The sequence below is a fragment of the Moschus berezovskii genome, chromosome 10, assembly GCF_049115385.1.
Source record: "Moschus berezovskii isolate FMDL1 chromosome 10, NW_MosBer_1.0, whole genome shotgun sequence".
NCBI lineage: Eukaryota > Metazoa > Chordata > Mammalia > Artiodactyla > Moschidae > Moschus > Moschus berezovskii.
In genome coordinates this window covers 92,956,279-92,972,757 of record NC_142469.1, presented here as the reverse complement: position 1 = coordinate 92,972,757, position 16,479 = coordinate 92,956,279, and the positions used below count along the sequence as shown (strand labels likewise).

At 40.0% G+C, this 16,479-nt stretch overlaps 1 protein-coding gene and 1 pseudogene across 4 annotated transcripts in view; both read right to left on the bottom strand.

The window, feature by feature from the left end:
• SASH1 (SAM and SH3 domain containing 1) overlaps positions 1 to 16,479 on the bottom strand; it is a 349,577-nt gene that overhangs the window by 56,507 nt on the left and 276,591 nt on the right. For all 4 annotated transcript variants that reach the window (XM_055433599.2, XM_055433600.2, XM_055433597.2 and 1 more), the window contains one exon: positions 6,401 to 6,502. In XM_055433599.2, coding sequence (XP_055289574.2) covers positions 6,401 to 6,502 — 102 coding nt within the window. The remainder of the gene's footprint in view (positions 1 to 6,400; positions 6,503 to 16,479) is intronic.
• Positions 8,683 to 16,462, bottom strand: LOC129561160 (lanosterol 14-alpha demethylase pseudogene; annotated as a pseudogene).

Below are 16,479 nucleotides of genomic sequence, written 5' to 3'. Positions count from 1 at the left end.
GGAGCCTGTTGGGCCACTGTCTATGGGGTCGCACAGAGTCGGACAAGATTGACGTGACTTAGCAGCAGCAGACTAGACTAAAGCTAGGTACCTCTTCATGGATAACAACAGACCTGAATGTTCTGGCTGGAAGAAAATGGCTGTCATTGAGGCAGGTGAAATGACTCTGAAAAACCTCAGTAAAAGCCATCTAGGGGTGAGAGCCAAGTTTATGGTTTATACTTTAGAATGCCCCCAAAAGATTTAACAATTTTATATCGGGTCAACACTATGGGGATATTTTAGTTGTGACCTTGAAAGTCCTTAATCAAGGAAACACTTAAAATAGTGTTTTGTAAAAAGTGGAAGAAATGACAACTTGATGTTGTGTCTCTGTTACCCGAAATCTGGACACGTTCAGCCACATGGCTCCCCAGGTTACTGGCAAAGCTATATTCAGAAATGGAATGAAAGGCTACACGGAGATGCACAGATGGATGTAAGGTATTATTATAACACCACAGTGATAACAGAGCTCTCCTTGCACAAATATTTCCCAACTCTAAATTCCCCCAAATGTAAAAAGTTATCAATTATGAAACGATGACTTGCTTTACAAAATAACTCACTTCACAAAACATTTCACCAAGATTGCTTCATCCTCATAAGAAACTCCAGATCCAAAAACATAATTTCAAGTTTTTCCGGAACACAGTTTGCATGAAGTGAAACAACTAAACAGAACTAAAATAGATGCTTGCAATGGACTCTAAGAGCTCTGGTGCTTTATTTTCCTTGCTGATGTTTTAATATTTCTGTATACATTGCGTTTTTTAAAATAAACTGAATAGCATCATAATCAAACAATTGACAATTTGAAATTTTTTGAAAAGGGATTTCACTGCAAGAATTTCAGGCACAGAGCACCAACTCTTACCTACCAATTTTGTAAAAACAAACACTATGATTTACTAAAATGTATGCCTTGAGTAAAAAACTTGAAATCCCAGAAAGACAGAGAGCACAAATTCCTTTAAACATTTTCTTAATCAGAAGGCAAACTGAATCTCAACATAGAAAGCTGAAAGCTTAAAATGAGAACTCTTACAATCTTCCTCCTGCAGGAGGTAAAGGAAAACAAAAGTTACTAAAATAAAATTATTAATATACACGTTCAGATGTTTAACAAGGGATCCCGTTAAGTTCTCAACCAGAAACTCTTTTTAAAAACTCTGACACTCACAACAGAAGTTTGTTATTAATGAATAACAGCAGAGAACAGATTCCCCTCTGGCAAAGAGAAAGCTATTTTTCACTTCCCCTGGTAACTATCTTTAGTACTTTATACTCTTGGAAACCAAGAATGTGCATATGGATTTATTGTGAAGCAACATGCAATTATCGACTGCCAGTTCTGGGGGTAGGGGAGCCTATGAATCAACGCAAATGAAATCTTAAAGCACGACAGGCATCAATATAGGCATTGAGGTCTGGTGACAAAGGCCTTATGATCTCTGAAACTTTCATGGCCTGGGCATTCCTGACTAGGGCCAGCGGGCTATTTACATCTCAGTATAAGCCCCGGCCCTCACACAAAAGATAATCAAAGCCCTGAACCCAAGGCGGCTGGAGTAGTACACAGTGGGAATTATCTGAAATTAATTACTTGCTATCAGGCAAATGGAGCATCCGTGAGAGGCAGTATTTTAGATGGAGTTTCTTGCTGAGTCTCCAGGAAAACACAGGACAGACTAAAGTCAGGGTAAGAGGGGCGAGTGTCACACACATTGGAATACAATCAAGTACATCAAGTACAAGCAAACTTCGGTGTCAATGGTGGTCGGGTACAGTAATGAATGGGGTGACTGAACATGGGTGTGGGTTGTTCGCACAGAGACAGCTAGCAAAGTACACAGGGTAAACAGCCTTTCTTCAGAAAACTCTCTCCAATGCTGAATAGACTGTCTTCATTTGTCATCGTCTTTCAGTAACAAAGGCCAGTCATTCTATTTTTTTGTTTGTTTGTTTTTAGCCATGCCACGAGGCATGGGGGAATCTTAGTTCTCCGACCAGGGATGGAACGTGTGACTCCTGCATTGGGAGCCTTAAGCCTTAACCATTCCTTAAGCCAGGAAAGTCCCAGTACTGTAAGTCATTCTAGAGCTTCTGGGAAATTGTGCTGAAAGTGGAGGGACCATATGGTATCGTTGGCCCTCCATCCAACTGGGAAAGGCTGAGCATATTTTTGAGCCGTCTATGAAGAAAGTTTGCTGAGGAAATGATAACTTAGTGTGTGCATGAATCTCTGTGAGCAGGAGTGAGGGGGTTTTAACTTCTACATCACAGGGTAAACACTACTGGGGCAGAGTCTCCCCTTTCACTTTTGTAACCTGAATACCTAGCACAAAGTCTGGCACATAGCACGTGCTCCACAGATGTCACCGAAATGAACAAATAAATGCGCTAGAGAGTCCAACTTTTAAGAAGCACCCATTTCATTCTGACAGCTGATATCAAGGTGATGGTTGTGATTTTCCCTCTGAAAGGGGCTCAACAAACCAATACTTAATATAATGCTTTCTCAGCAACTTGTTTTATAGTAACTTTTTCCTAAATGAGACAGGCCTCTCTCCTCGCCATCTAAGTATGTGAGAAACTACTGGCCTATTTCTCTGAATGGATAGTCTTATAACCTCTCCCTTGACGCAGAGGCTATTAATCAGGACAGTATCCAGTGAGATGGACACTAAAGGACCCACTAAGGATGACTGGGGCTTTGTGTTCTCTCTCCTCTGAGTTGGGTCTGAATCACAGAGTCCTGAGTTACGGTATTTATTCTTCATGATTATTTGGATTCATGATTTACATTTATATTATGTTAGTCTTTAGAACTAGAGGATCAGAGACCCAAAAAGATGCATTGAAAACCACAGATATGGTTTGATGAACGCATAGTCCTAGGACACGCTGCTGGCTAGCATATGACACATTTATTATTATAAATGGTAAAGTCTCAGAATCTTGCACACAACACCATACCATGCAGTGTTTTCAAATGAATAACCCTGTGGCCCTTTTGTTTGTCTATTTGTTTGTTTTAGCTGCAACGGAATCTGGTGCTTGATTTAGGAAATCAGGGACAAGAAGATAGTGGGAGGGTTATATTTATTATAGATATGGCATCATTTGTTACTTAAATGCAAAGAAAGTATAAAGACTGAGTCTGTAGTTGGAAGACATAAAACATGCTCTTAAAAGCAGCTAAGAATGACCACTCAAACACGAGCTTGTGCACTAAATATTTCTCAAACAGGCTACGGGAGCTGAACATTGTGCTAGGCACGCCTTTCTTGCTCAAGGACCTCATAATTTCAGCCTCAAGGAGGTTGATATACATTTAATTCAGATACTCCAGGACACCTGTTACGTTTTGTGTTGCAAGCTAATTTAACAAAGTGCAAAACAGAAAGCTATGAAAATATACTTGAGGATTCTAAAGTTTCACAGGAGGTGGCAGCTGGACGTCACCTTGAAGGAGGCATAGATTTTTACCTGGAAGATATGGAGGAAGTCCTTTTAGGAAATGCACAAACTAAAGCAGAGAGCATGCAAATAAAAATTATGATCAGTAATGCACGCAGGCTCCAGTGTGGATGGAGTGGAGGCTGTTAGGGCAAAGGATGAAAGATGGGAGTAGAGAAATTGATTAAAGCCAGATCACATAGGGTCTTGAGTCTGCCAAAAAGTTTGAAATTTATCTTATAAAACTGGAAAACCATCAGCCTTTTGTGCATGCATGCAAGCTTAGTCACTCAGTTGTGTCCGACTTTTTGTGACTCGATCGACTGTAGCCTGCCAGGCTCCTCTGTCCATGGAATTTTTCAGGCAAAAATACTGGAATGGGTTGCCACTTCCTCCTCCAGGGGTTCTTCCCGACCTAGGGATCGAATCCATGTCTCCTGCATTGGCAGGCAGATTCTTTACCACTGTACCCCCTGGGAAGCTCCTCAGCCCTTTGTGAAACATAAGAATGTAAGAAAAGGAGCATATTTTGGAAAGATGACCGGCTGTATGGCGCATTAACAAGAGGAAACAAGAGACTGAAAACATGGAGGCAGAGTTGCTTCCAGAATTTAAGGAAGAAATGACCTAATAAACAAAATCATTGTGTAATAGATGAAAAAAAGCAAACTCCCTTCATTTTCATGTCATAAAGTTTGATGATCACACCATGAAATGTCTATTTGAAACTGGAACTCTAATTCCTATGATCTTGGTGGAAATCTTGGGAAGTACTATTTTGGTCACTTTAAAATGAATAATAAAAGGCATCAAAACTGGAAAAGAAGAAACGAAATTGCCTCTGTTCTTGGGTGACATGGTCTTACATGTAGAAAACACTAAAGATTACACACATGCACACACACTCTACTGGAGATAACAATGAAATTCCACAAAGTTGCAGAGTACAAAATTAATGTCTGAAAGTCAGTTCCATCTTTATATACTGATAATGAACATTTTGAAAAGGAAATTAATGTTATCATATGTAAAAATAACAAGAAGAATAAAAGACAACATTAACCAAGGAAGCAAAACTTTAATACTGAAAACCCCAAAACAATGCTGAAAGACCAATAAGATGTAAATAAATGGAAGGATAGCCTGTTTCATGGATTGAAAGACTTCATATTGTTAAAATGACTATACTACCTAAATTGATCTACAGATCCAATGCAATCCCTATCAAAATTTCATCGTTCTTTTTGCAGAAATAGAAAAATTCAGCCTAAAACTCATATGGAATCTCAAGGGATTTTAATAGCTAAAACAGTCTGAAAAAGAGCCAAATTGGAAGGCTCACATATCCCAATTTCAAACCTTTCTACAAAGCTACATTAATCAAAAAGGACAGACATATGAACCAAAGAATAAAATAAGACAGCCCAGAAATAAACCCTTAAATATATGGTCAATTAATTTTCAAAAAAGGTACTAAAACCATTCAATGAAGAAAGGACAGTCTTTTCAACAAATGGTTCTTGGAAAACAAGGAATCTACCCACAAAAAAATGAAGTTGGACACATATGTTCTATCATATACCAACATTAACTTAAAGGGGTCATAGACCTAAACTTCAGAGCTAAAACTGTAAACTCTCAAAAGAAAATACAGGAGAAAATCTTCACCACAATTATTTGGCAATGACTTCTTGGATATGATACCAAAACCAAATGCAAATTAGATTTCAAAATTTAAAACTTTAATACCTCAAAGGACATTATCAAGAGAGTACAAAGGTGGGACTTCCCTAGTGGTCTGCATGAGTTATATCCCTGGTCAGGGAACTAAGATCCCACATGCCATGAGGCATGGCCAACAAAAAAGAGTGAAAAGGCAACTCATAGAATGGGAAAGAATATTTACAAGTCATATACCATATAAGGGATTAATATTCAGAATATATAAAGAACCCTTACAACTCAACAACCAACAGAACAAAGACACAATTAAAGAATGGGCAAATAACTAAAGAATATACTAAAATGGTCAAACACATAAAAAAGGATGCTTAAACATTAGAGAAATCAAATCTTAGACCCTAGAGAAATCAAATCTAAACAACAAAAAGATATCATTCTATACCCATTCGGAATGGCTGGGGGTGGGGGGGGCGGATCAAAAGTGTTGGTGAGGAAGCAGAGAAATTAGAACTTCCATGTAGCTGTCAAGAACGTGAAATGGTATAGCTGCTGTGGAAAACTGAACAGCATTGCCTCAAAAAGTTAAACAGAGAAATTAAACAAAAGTGGCATCCATGTGCAGTGGGATATTGTTCATCCATAGAAAGGAATGAAGTTCTGGTACAGTTGTAATAGGGATGAGTCTAGAAAAAATGGGGCTAAGCGAAATAAACCAGACACAGAAAGACAATGATTGTATGAGTTCACTTCTATAGGCACTTTATAAGTACCTAGACTAGTCATATTCATAGAGACGGGAAGTAAAATGTGGTTGCAGGAGTTTGGAAAAGGCGGGGAGAGAACGGAGAGTTATTGTTTAATGGTTATGGAATATATGTTTCGGATAATGAAAAAGTTCAGGAAGTGGGTTGTAGAGACAGTTGTACAGCAAAGTGTATGTACCTAGTGCTACGGAATTGAACACTCAAAATGCTTGTAATGATAAATTTTAAGTGGTACTTGACCATAATAAAGCAAACCAACCAACCAGCATGAACAGTACTACTCCAACTGCAGACTATCAGGTAAAGAAAAGAATAACACCTCAGAAGAGAAGCCTCTTTTCAGATCCAGGTGGGAGGTGGTAATTGCAAAAAGAAGGCCAAAGGCTGAAATGGTGGAGGCTGTCCCTTTTTAGTAGAACCGGTTAAGATGCTCAAAGAGACAGTAAACTTACATTGCAGTTTGACGAGCCTTCAAATGTTGGGTAAGAACCATCTGGCCAGTCGGCAGGGTCCAAGGCAGTGGACTGCCGGTGCTGGGCCTCGTACTCCTTGAGCTGCAACAAGAGAAAATGGAAGACTGAAATGGAAATAACGGCCTAGACTGTCTTTCAAGCAGCAGAAAGAATACTTTGGGCACCATCTTCACACCACTGTTGGTGACCAAGTGCCAGCCAAAGACAAAACTCCCCAAACAGAAAGAAGATATAAGCCCTGTCTTGAAGGTTTTCATCTAAATCAAAGCAAGAGACACAATGGACTCCTTGTATTCTGTATTCCAAAAAGAACCTTGATTTTCCTTCTCCAACACCCTCCAACATCAAGACTCATCTTTCTCAGTTTAATTGGAAGTCTGATAACAGAAACTGTCTGTAGCCTGGCCTCTGGTTTACCTCTCCTTGTAGAACACACAAGGTGTACACTTGGGATATTTTAATAAAACAGAGGTGGAAGCCAGAAAGTGCTTTTTAAAAATTGCTTGCTTGTCCTGACTGCCTAGAGTTCAGTTCAATGTTATCATCTAACAAACATTATAGGATTTATTTGGGATCCTCTGGATGAGGAAACAATATATTTTGAATATGTTCAGAGACATTTAAAGTTTGACAAATGAGGTATTACGGAAAATTAACCAATGTAACCTAGCAGAAGTAGATGAACAAGCTTTCTGAATGGCAATGTGAGAAGTTTCCCAAAAACAGGTAGAAATTTAGCAATCTGCCTGATACAATTAAGTTGTCGCTGCATTAAAATTCTGTTATAAAGCAGTTTTTAGATACAAATTTAAGACACTGATCAAATCACGGTCCATGAATCAAGACACCAAAAAACAGAAACAATATGACCTAACAGCCCAGGAGATGGTACCAGGACTGTCCTTTACCACTGGAGCTATATGGATGTAGCAATGCCGTTCTACTAGAAAAAAAGCAAACTTCCAAAGCCTTATTTCTACTTTGAAATTTTTCTCTGTGCACACTTGTGGCAGGAAATCGACTGGGTAAGCCAGACAATATTAACAAGTAAGGGTTCCCAAATAGCTCTGTGCTTCAGTTCCTTCACATGGAAAACGTGATGACAATGAACTATCTCACAGGACTATTATTAGAAAAAGTTAGATAACACAGCAAGCTTAACACATTGCACCCCATGCAATAGACTTATTATGAAGGTATTATCGGGCTTCCCTGATGACTCAGATGGGAAAGAATCCATCTGCCAGTGCTGGAGACATGGGTTCGATCCCTGGGTTGGGAAGATATCCTAGAGAATGGAATGGTTAGCCATTCCAGTATTCTTACCTGGAGAATTCCGTGGACAGAGGAACTTGGCAGACTACCGTCCATGGGGACACAAAGGGTCAGACACAACTAAGTGACTAACATACACACATTATCACCCTGGTGGTTTCAGGTAAAAGAGAGCTCAAAGTTCACATCAATTCTAGACATTTGAACTTCTGCTATTCAGGCACTTAATATTATTTTAATCTTTCTAATATATTCAGTTCAGTTGCTCAGTCGTGTCCGACTCTCTGCGACCCCATGAATCACAGCACGCCAGGCCTCCCTGTCCATCACCAACTCCCGGAGTTCACTCAAACTCATGTCCATCGAATCGGTGATGCCAACCAGCTTTCTCATTCTCTGTCATCCCCTTCTCCTCCCCCTCCAATACCTCCCAGCATCAGAGTCTTTTCCAGTGAGTCAACTTGTCACATGAGGTGGCCAAAGTATTGGAGTTTCAGCTTTAGCATCAGTCCTTCCAATGAACACCCAGCATTGATCTCCTTTAGGACGGACTGGTTGGATCTCCTTGCAGTCCAAGGGACTCTCAAGAGTCTTCTCCAGTACCACAGTTCAAAAGCATCAATTCTTCAGCGATCAGCTTTCTTCACAGTCCAACTCTCACATCCATACATGACCACGGGAAAAACCATAACCTTGACTAGACGGTCCTTGGTTGGCAAAGTAATGTCTCTGCTTTTTAATATACTATCTAGGTTGGTCACAACTTTCCTTCCAAGGAGTAAGTGTCTTTTAATTTCATGGCTGCAATCAGCATCTGCAGTGATTTTGGAGCCCAAAAAAATAAAGTCTGACACTGTTTCCACTGTTTTCCCATCTATTTCCCATGAAGTGATGGGACAAGATGCCATGATCTTTGTTTTCTGAATGTTGAGCTTCAAGCCAACCTTTTCACTCTCCTCTTTCACTTTTATCAAGAGGCTCTTTAGTTCTTCTTCACTTTCTGTCATAAGGGTGGTGTCATCTGCATACCTGAGGTTATTGATATTTCTCCTGGCAATCTTGATTCCAGCTTGTGCTTCTTCCAGCCCAGCGTTTCTCATGATGTACTCTGCATATAAGTTAAATAAGCAGGGTGACAATATACAGTCTTGACGTACTCCTTTTCCTATTTGGAACCAGTCTGTTGTTCCATATCCAGTTCTAACTGTTGCTTCCTGACCTGCATACAGGTTTCTCAAGAGGCAGGTCAGGTGGTCTGGGATTCCCATCTCTTTCAGAATTTTCCACAGTTTATTGTGATCCACACAGTCAAAGGCTTGGGCATAGTCAATGAAGCAGAAATAGATGTTTTTCTGGAACTCTCTTGCTTTCTCCATGATCCAGTGGATGTTGGCAATTTGATCTCTAGTTCCTCTGCCTTTTCTAAAACCAACTTGAACATCTGGAAGTTCACTGTTCACATACTGCTGAAGCCTGGCTTGGAGAATTTTGAGCATGACTTTACTAGTGTGCGAGATGAGTGCAATTGTGCGGTAGTTTGAGCATTCTTTGGCATTGCCTTTCTTTGGGATTGGAATGAAAACTGACCTTTTCCAGTCCTGTGGCCACTGCTGAGTTTTCCAAATTTGCTGGCATATTGAGTGCAGCACTTTCACAGCATCATCTTTCAAGATTTGAAATAGCTCAACTGGAATTCCATCACCTCCACTAGCTTTGTTCATAGTGATGCTCTCTAAAGCCCACTTGACTTCACATTCCAAGATGTCTGGCTCCAGGTGAGTGATCACGCCATCGTGATTATCTGGGTCGTGAAGATCTTTTTTGTACAGTTCTTTGTGTATTCTTGCCACCTCTTCTAATATCTTCTGCTTCTGTTAGGTCCATACCATTTCTGTCCTTTATCGAGCCCACCTTTGCATGAAATGTTCCCTTGATATCTCTAATTTTCTTGAAGAGATCTCTTGCTTCTCCTATTCTGTTGTTTTCCTCTATTTCTTTGCATTGATCGCTGAGGAAGGCTTTCTTATCTCCTTGCTATTCTTTGGAACTCTGCATTCAGATGCTTATATCTTTCCTTTTCTCCTTTGCTTTTCGCTTCTCTTCTTTTCACAGCTATTTGTAAAGCCTCCTCAGACAGCTATTTTGCTTTTTTGCATTTCTTTTCCATGGGGATGGTCTTGGTCCCTGTCTCCTGTACAATGTCATGAACCTCCATCCAGAGTTCATCAGGCACTCTATCAGATCTAGTCCCTTAAATCTATTTCTTACTTTCACTGTATAATCATAAGGGATTTGATTTACGTCATATTTGAATGGTCTAGTGGTTTTCCCTACTTTCTTCAATTTAAGTCTGAATTTGGCAATAAGGAGTTCATGATCTGAGCCACAATCAGCTCCTGGTCTTGTTTTTGCTAACTGTATAGAGCTTCTCCATCTTTGGCTGCAAAGAATATAATCAATCTGATTTCGGTATTGACCATCTGGTGATGTCCATGTGTAGAGTCTTCTCTTGTGTTGTTGGAAGAGGGTGTTTGCTATGACCAGTGTGTTCTCCTGGCAAAACTCTATTAGCCTTTGCCCTGCTTCATTTCATGCTTCAAGGCCAAATTTGCCTGTTACTCCAGGTGTTTCTTGACTTCCTACTTTTCCATTCCAGTCCCCTATAATGAAAAGGACATCTTTTTTGGGTGTTAGTTCTAAAAGGTCTTGTAGGTATTCATAGAACCGTTCAACTTCGGTTTCTTTAGCATTACTGGTTGGGGCATAGGCTTGGATAACTGTAATATTGAATGGTTTGCCTTGGAAATGAACAGAAATCATTCTGTTGTTTTTACAATTTCAGCCAAGTACTGCATTTCGGACTTCTTTGTTGACCAATATGGCTACTCCATTTCTTCTAAGGGATTCCTGACCACAGTAGTATTTGGTATATAACGGTCATCTGAGTTAAATTCACCCATTCCAGTCCATTTTAGTTCACTGATTCCTAGAATGTCTACATTCACTCTTGTCATCTCCTGTTTTACCACTTCCAATTTGCCTTGATTCATGGACCTAACATTCCAGGTTCCCATGCAATATTGCTCTTTACAGCATCGGACCTTGTTTCTATCACCAGTCACATCCACAACTGGGTATTGGTTTTGCTTTGGCTCCATCCCTTCATTCTTTCTGGAGTTATTTCTCCACTGACCTCCAGTAGCATTCTAGGCACATATCGACCTGGGGAATTTCTCATTTAGTATCCTATCATTTTGCCTTTTCATACTGTTCATGGGGTTCTCAAGGCAAGTATACTGAAGTGGTTTGTAATGTCATTCCCTTCTCCAGTGGACCACATTCTGTCAGACCTCTCCACCATGACCCGTCCGTCTTGGGTGGCCCCACACGGCATGGTTTAGTTTCATTGAGTTAGACCGGCTGTGGTCCATATGATCAGATCAACTAGTTTTCTGTGATTATGATTTCAGTGTGTCTGCCCTCTGATGCCCCTTCCCAATACCTACCGTCTTATTTGAGTTTCTCTTACCTTGATTGGGGATTGATATGCTCTAATCTCTATAATACACTTAAGTGACATACTAGCATGCTCTTCCTTTCCAGAAGTACATTATTCTTCCTGTGTGAACAAAACAGCTGCCCTCTGAAAAGGGGGGTTATCATCTACTTTTCAGGGTCCCTGCCATACTTTACTCAACATTAGCCCCAAGTTCCCTGTGGCACTAAATAAGCAGTTCATCTTTAGGAAAACAAAACGAAGTCTTCCCCAGTTAATCATAAACAGACAACATTTTTCTTTTACTATCTGTCCATTTCCATCATTTATCTTGGAGCCTAAGAGTACATGTGCTGCTTCTTCCTTTAAAAAAAAAAAATCATTTGTTGATTGCATGGCTTGTGGGATCTTAGTTCCCCAATCAGGGATTGAACCCAGGCCCTTGGCAGTGAGTGCGCAGTCATAACCACTGGACCACCAGGAAATTTCCCACGTGCTTCTGATAAACATTCAGATTTGTGCTCTGTCTAAATATACATTGATTGTTAACTTCCTAACATTAAAAAAATTTTTTTTTCAACATTTTACAATGAAAAAAGCCTGGTTATTATTTACATAGTTACTTTTTTATAATCCACTCTGCTCCCAAAGACAATTGATGATGTTCATTTGAGAAACGTACGTATTTTAAAGCACAGTTATGGAGCTTTACTTTAATTCTGGGTGTTTTTAAATAATGGCATTTTAAAGTGTGTGTGTGAGTATGTGTGTTGGTGTCTGTCTGTCCATCTGTCTATCTCAGGAGGAACTACTACCTTCACATCCCATTTTCCCAAGTCTCATAGTTTTCTCATACTTGAAGTCTATGACATGATTCTTAGAGGGATGGCCATCTTTAATAGGTTAATGCTTATCCTATTGTAAAGACTTTCATGGTGAGCGATTCTAAAATGTTCCCAATTCTAAGAGTGCTTATTATAAAAAACACTTATATTTAATCCAAGTCTCCTCCAGCTGCAATCTTCATTAATTTCCTTTTATTATCTCCTCAGTAGAGATGAAAACAAAACCCTGTTCAGTACATCCTAAAGATGGACTGTTTAATAATCCTTCATATACTTGAAGACAGTGAATAAGTTCTTTTCTGCTTCTTTTCTGAGATAAATCCTTTCCAATTTCAGCCCATGAGACCTATTTAAAAAAACCCTCAATCATTTTGTTGCTCTCCTATGGCCTCTCTTCATGAGCCTTTAGCTGCCCACATTCCTATGATTGATGTGTAAGAGCTGCTACAAGGAAATGATTCAATAATATATATGGGTTCTCAGCTCATAATCTCATGCTCTGGTATACCAGATGCCCAGACTCCCTTTTAAAAAAAAAGAACTGTTCTCCAATTTCCCAGTTACCATAGGTATGGACTCAGGCATATACCCTTCTCAGGAGAACTATCCATGGTCAACAGTTTGAAGGAACTATTCATTTAACAAAAATACAAAAATTGTTAAGTTAAGCTGCTGTCTTTTAAAATCATACACTGTTTACACAGAGTTAATTCTTTAACTTCATTCTCTTTAAATGCTTTTGCAACTTACAGTGGTTTTTCACATACCAGTTTCTTGCAGCCTTTTTCATTTTTATCTTTGTATTGATAATTGGGTTTTTGGGAAGGTGAATCATGGCCATACTCTTCACAGAGGATCAATACTCATCAATCAGATCAAATCCATATAAACAAAGCACCGTGGGCCAAATTGTACTCATTTGAACATAGGCAAAATTTTCCCCAATATGGTGCTAGTGGTAAAGTCTCCGGCCAGTTCAGGAGACTAAGAGACATGGATTCGACCCCTGGGTAGGGAATATCCCCTGGAGGAGGGCATGACAACCCATTCCAGTCATCTTACCTGGAGAATTCCATGGACAGAGGAGCCTGGCAGACTACTACTGTCCATGGGGTCACAAAGAGTCAGACACGACTGAGCACCTAACACTTTCCATTTCACTTTAAAAGTTGTCCCAATACCAGAACACTGGATGATACACCCAGCCCAAATGAGAGAAAACCTTCTCTCCTGATGCTGGGCTGTCCTGTCACAACTAAAGTCTAGACATTCTACCTAGGGTCTGTTTTTGCCCCTAACTTTCCAATTAATTACTTAAATTCATTAACATTACAAAAATACATTGCATAACAACAACAGACTACATCAAGCAACAAATCAGGACACAAGTTATTAGATTCCTCCTAACAAATCAAAGAAAAATTACACCTTCTTAGTAAGTCAAGACCAACTCTAGAAATTTCTCACAGGGACCACATCACCATCTTGCACACAGTCTCAGAACTGAATTCCTCGAACTGTAAAAGGAGCGCACTAGGCAGTGCAACATTATAAAAAGAGCGGTAAAATGATCACAGTACCTGAATTATACTGTGTATTTAATTGTGTATAAATAGCATGCAGACTTATGATAAAAATAATCTGAATCTTTGAAATATATATCAAAGTACACTAGTGTTTAAGGAACTCTGAATTGTGTTCCATGTGCCCCAAGGGCTGTGCAAGTCAGTGCCCTGAATACCACAGATATTTACTAGCTAGTTTATGTAAACTTTTAAGGGGCATAACTTTAGAAAATTCAAATACAAAAAATGAACTGGAGGAGCTAATTATTAACATTATTTTCCAAGTTCCTCCTTACAAATTTCAAAATGCAAATATTTTAACCTCTTGCAGAATGTCTTGTGAAACAGAATTAGACAACTCTCTGAAACAGATTATAATAATTCTTTAGTAACAGAAAAGCATTAAAAACCTATGGCTCTCTTAGTCTCTGACAGTGGAAGAGACACATGGCTGATGTCAGGAAAGACCATTCTTATCATGGTCATTATAAGAGGTCTAACTCTTGATGTTTCTTTTATACAGTGATCAAATAAACTTAGATCCTTGAGTTGATCATAAGCTAAAGGAGGCAGATCCTTGTTTTTTCTTGTTTTGTCTCTGGCTAAAAGGAAGCCCATCCAGCTGCTAGTAGCCAAGAATGTATCTTGCCTTGTCAAGAGCCGGCCAACAAGGTCCCCTGCTATTTCATCATCTATCAAAGGACACCCACCTTTGTGTGCAAAATCTAATAAAGTTTGGAGAAAGTTATCAATTTTTTCTTTAATCTGTTTCTGGATTGCCTTACAGAAAATATTCTTGATGTCTTGATGGGCTCTGTTCTAAAATTAGGCAAAGGCATCCAGCCTGGCAACAGCCAGGCTCCAGGGTTAAAACCGCCATCCATGTCCACACAGCTGTGCCACCTTTTCATGGAGTTGACTCCCAGTTTCTTTTCCATGCAAACAATGGCTAGCTGATAAAGGTATCAGCTCAGAAAGAGCATCTGATTTTTTCTTCCTCCCCAACTTTGGAAGTATTCTTTTGTTTCCTTTTCAATTATAGAAACGTGCCCCCTCAAGTTGACAGTGTTAACTTTTGACTGTGTTAACTAAGCTGATGCTTTTAACATTTTCTTCTGCTCTAAGAAAACTGAGCTCGATGCATCCTATGCAACTCTCTTGCCAAACACAGATGCTGTCACGATGAAGGCAGACAGATTCTACATTCAGAGCTTCCATTTTATGATTACACAAGCAATGCAACAGCATCACTCCCCAGACAGTAAGTACACATTTTGCCCACCATGGTAAAATTAATATAGGTCTGTGCTTCTCACATGCATTTTCTAGAAATTCAACTGGACTCTTTCCACGTGCTATGACACGCTCAAGGAATGGCACTGGAGAGAAGATGTATGGTGGATGTATTGCCCCTGCTAGGTTGGGTGGCTAAAGCTGGGGTGGGGCAGTGGGAGACCAGACTGAGGGTGAAGGGCAGTGAAGGTGATCAGCAGCATGGACAGGATGCTGTCACTTGTCACCTTCCTCATCACTGCCCCAGCACAGCTTCAGCCCACCAGGGATGCTGGCGGTTGAGATCACCTCTGCTCCTCTTCAATAGAGAGAAGCCGGCAGGTGGGCCTCTGGTGGTAACCTTAGACCTCAGGTCTCCTACAACAGGTCCCACCTCCCACTGCCCTTAAGCGTCTTTTCCCCCCAGTATTGTCTCAGCAACATAGTAAAGGTTTTTTAAAATTACTGATGTGTACAGTCAGGTACTCTATAAACTAAGTTCGGTTTTCCTGATGGTTCAGCAGTAAAAAATCCACCTGCCAATGCAGGCAACCCAGGTTCGATCCCTGGGTCAGGAAGATTTTCTGGAGAGGGAAATGGCGACTCACTCCAGTATTCTTGCCTGGAGAATCCCATGAACAGAGGAGCCTGGCGGGCTACAGTCCATGGGGTCACAAGAGTTGGACACGACTGAGTGACTAAACCACCACTCGGTATGTTTGTCACTATTTCAAGGTTTCATACCTTCAAGATTCTGTTTAATGGTAAAGTCACACCCCATTCAATGATTCCTTAGTGACTTGAAATTCTAAATCTGCCTAATTTATGACTTGTCTACCGTGTGAACCAAGTACTCAAAGTCAAGAATTAATCAGTCAGTTAGTCGGGCAACAAAGTGGGAAATCTCTTAGGAATTGCTATCTTGCTATCATAAATGCTACTCCAGTGTCCTAAAGGCTTCCTTTAATGCCTAATTTAACTCAGAGAAAAAAAAAAACACACAATAAACTGTAATTAATATCTACTTAGAAATGAAAGCAAGCAAAAGTTTAAGGTTTAGAGATAAAGCTTGACTTTTTATTCAAAGTTTAATTTGTTGAAGGCTTCTTTTAGAACTAGTGTTTATAATGGTTGCATTTAACTCTTCCTTGGTGTTTACTGAGTAATCTGTCATTATCAGTCTATCCATTTACCCTTTGATGCCCTTGTCCTAGTCTCTTTGAGCTGCTATAACCAATCACCATAGACCGGGTGGCTTATAAACAACAGAAATTTCTCATAGTTCCGGAGGCTGGGAAGTCCAAGATCAAGGAGGCGGCAGAGTTAGTGTCTGATGATGCCTGACTTCCTGGTTCACAGACAGCATGTGTCCTCACACAGGGGAAGGGGGTAAAGGAGCTCCCTGTGGCCTCTTTTATAAGCTCACTAATCCCATTCGTAAGGGCTCCGCTCTGAAGAGCTAATCACCTTCCAAAGCTCTCATCTCCAAATTAGGATTTAATATATAAATTTGGGGGAATGGGGGGAGGGCAGAAACATTTAGTCTATAGCCACCCCTCAACATTTTTCAATGTAAGGCGGCCAGGTGCTCACAAATGTGAACCA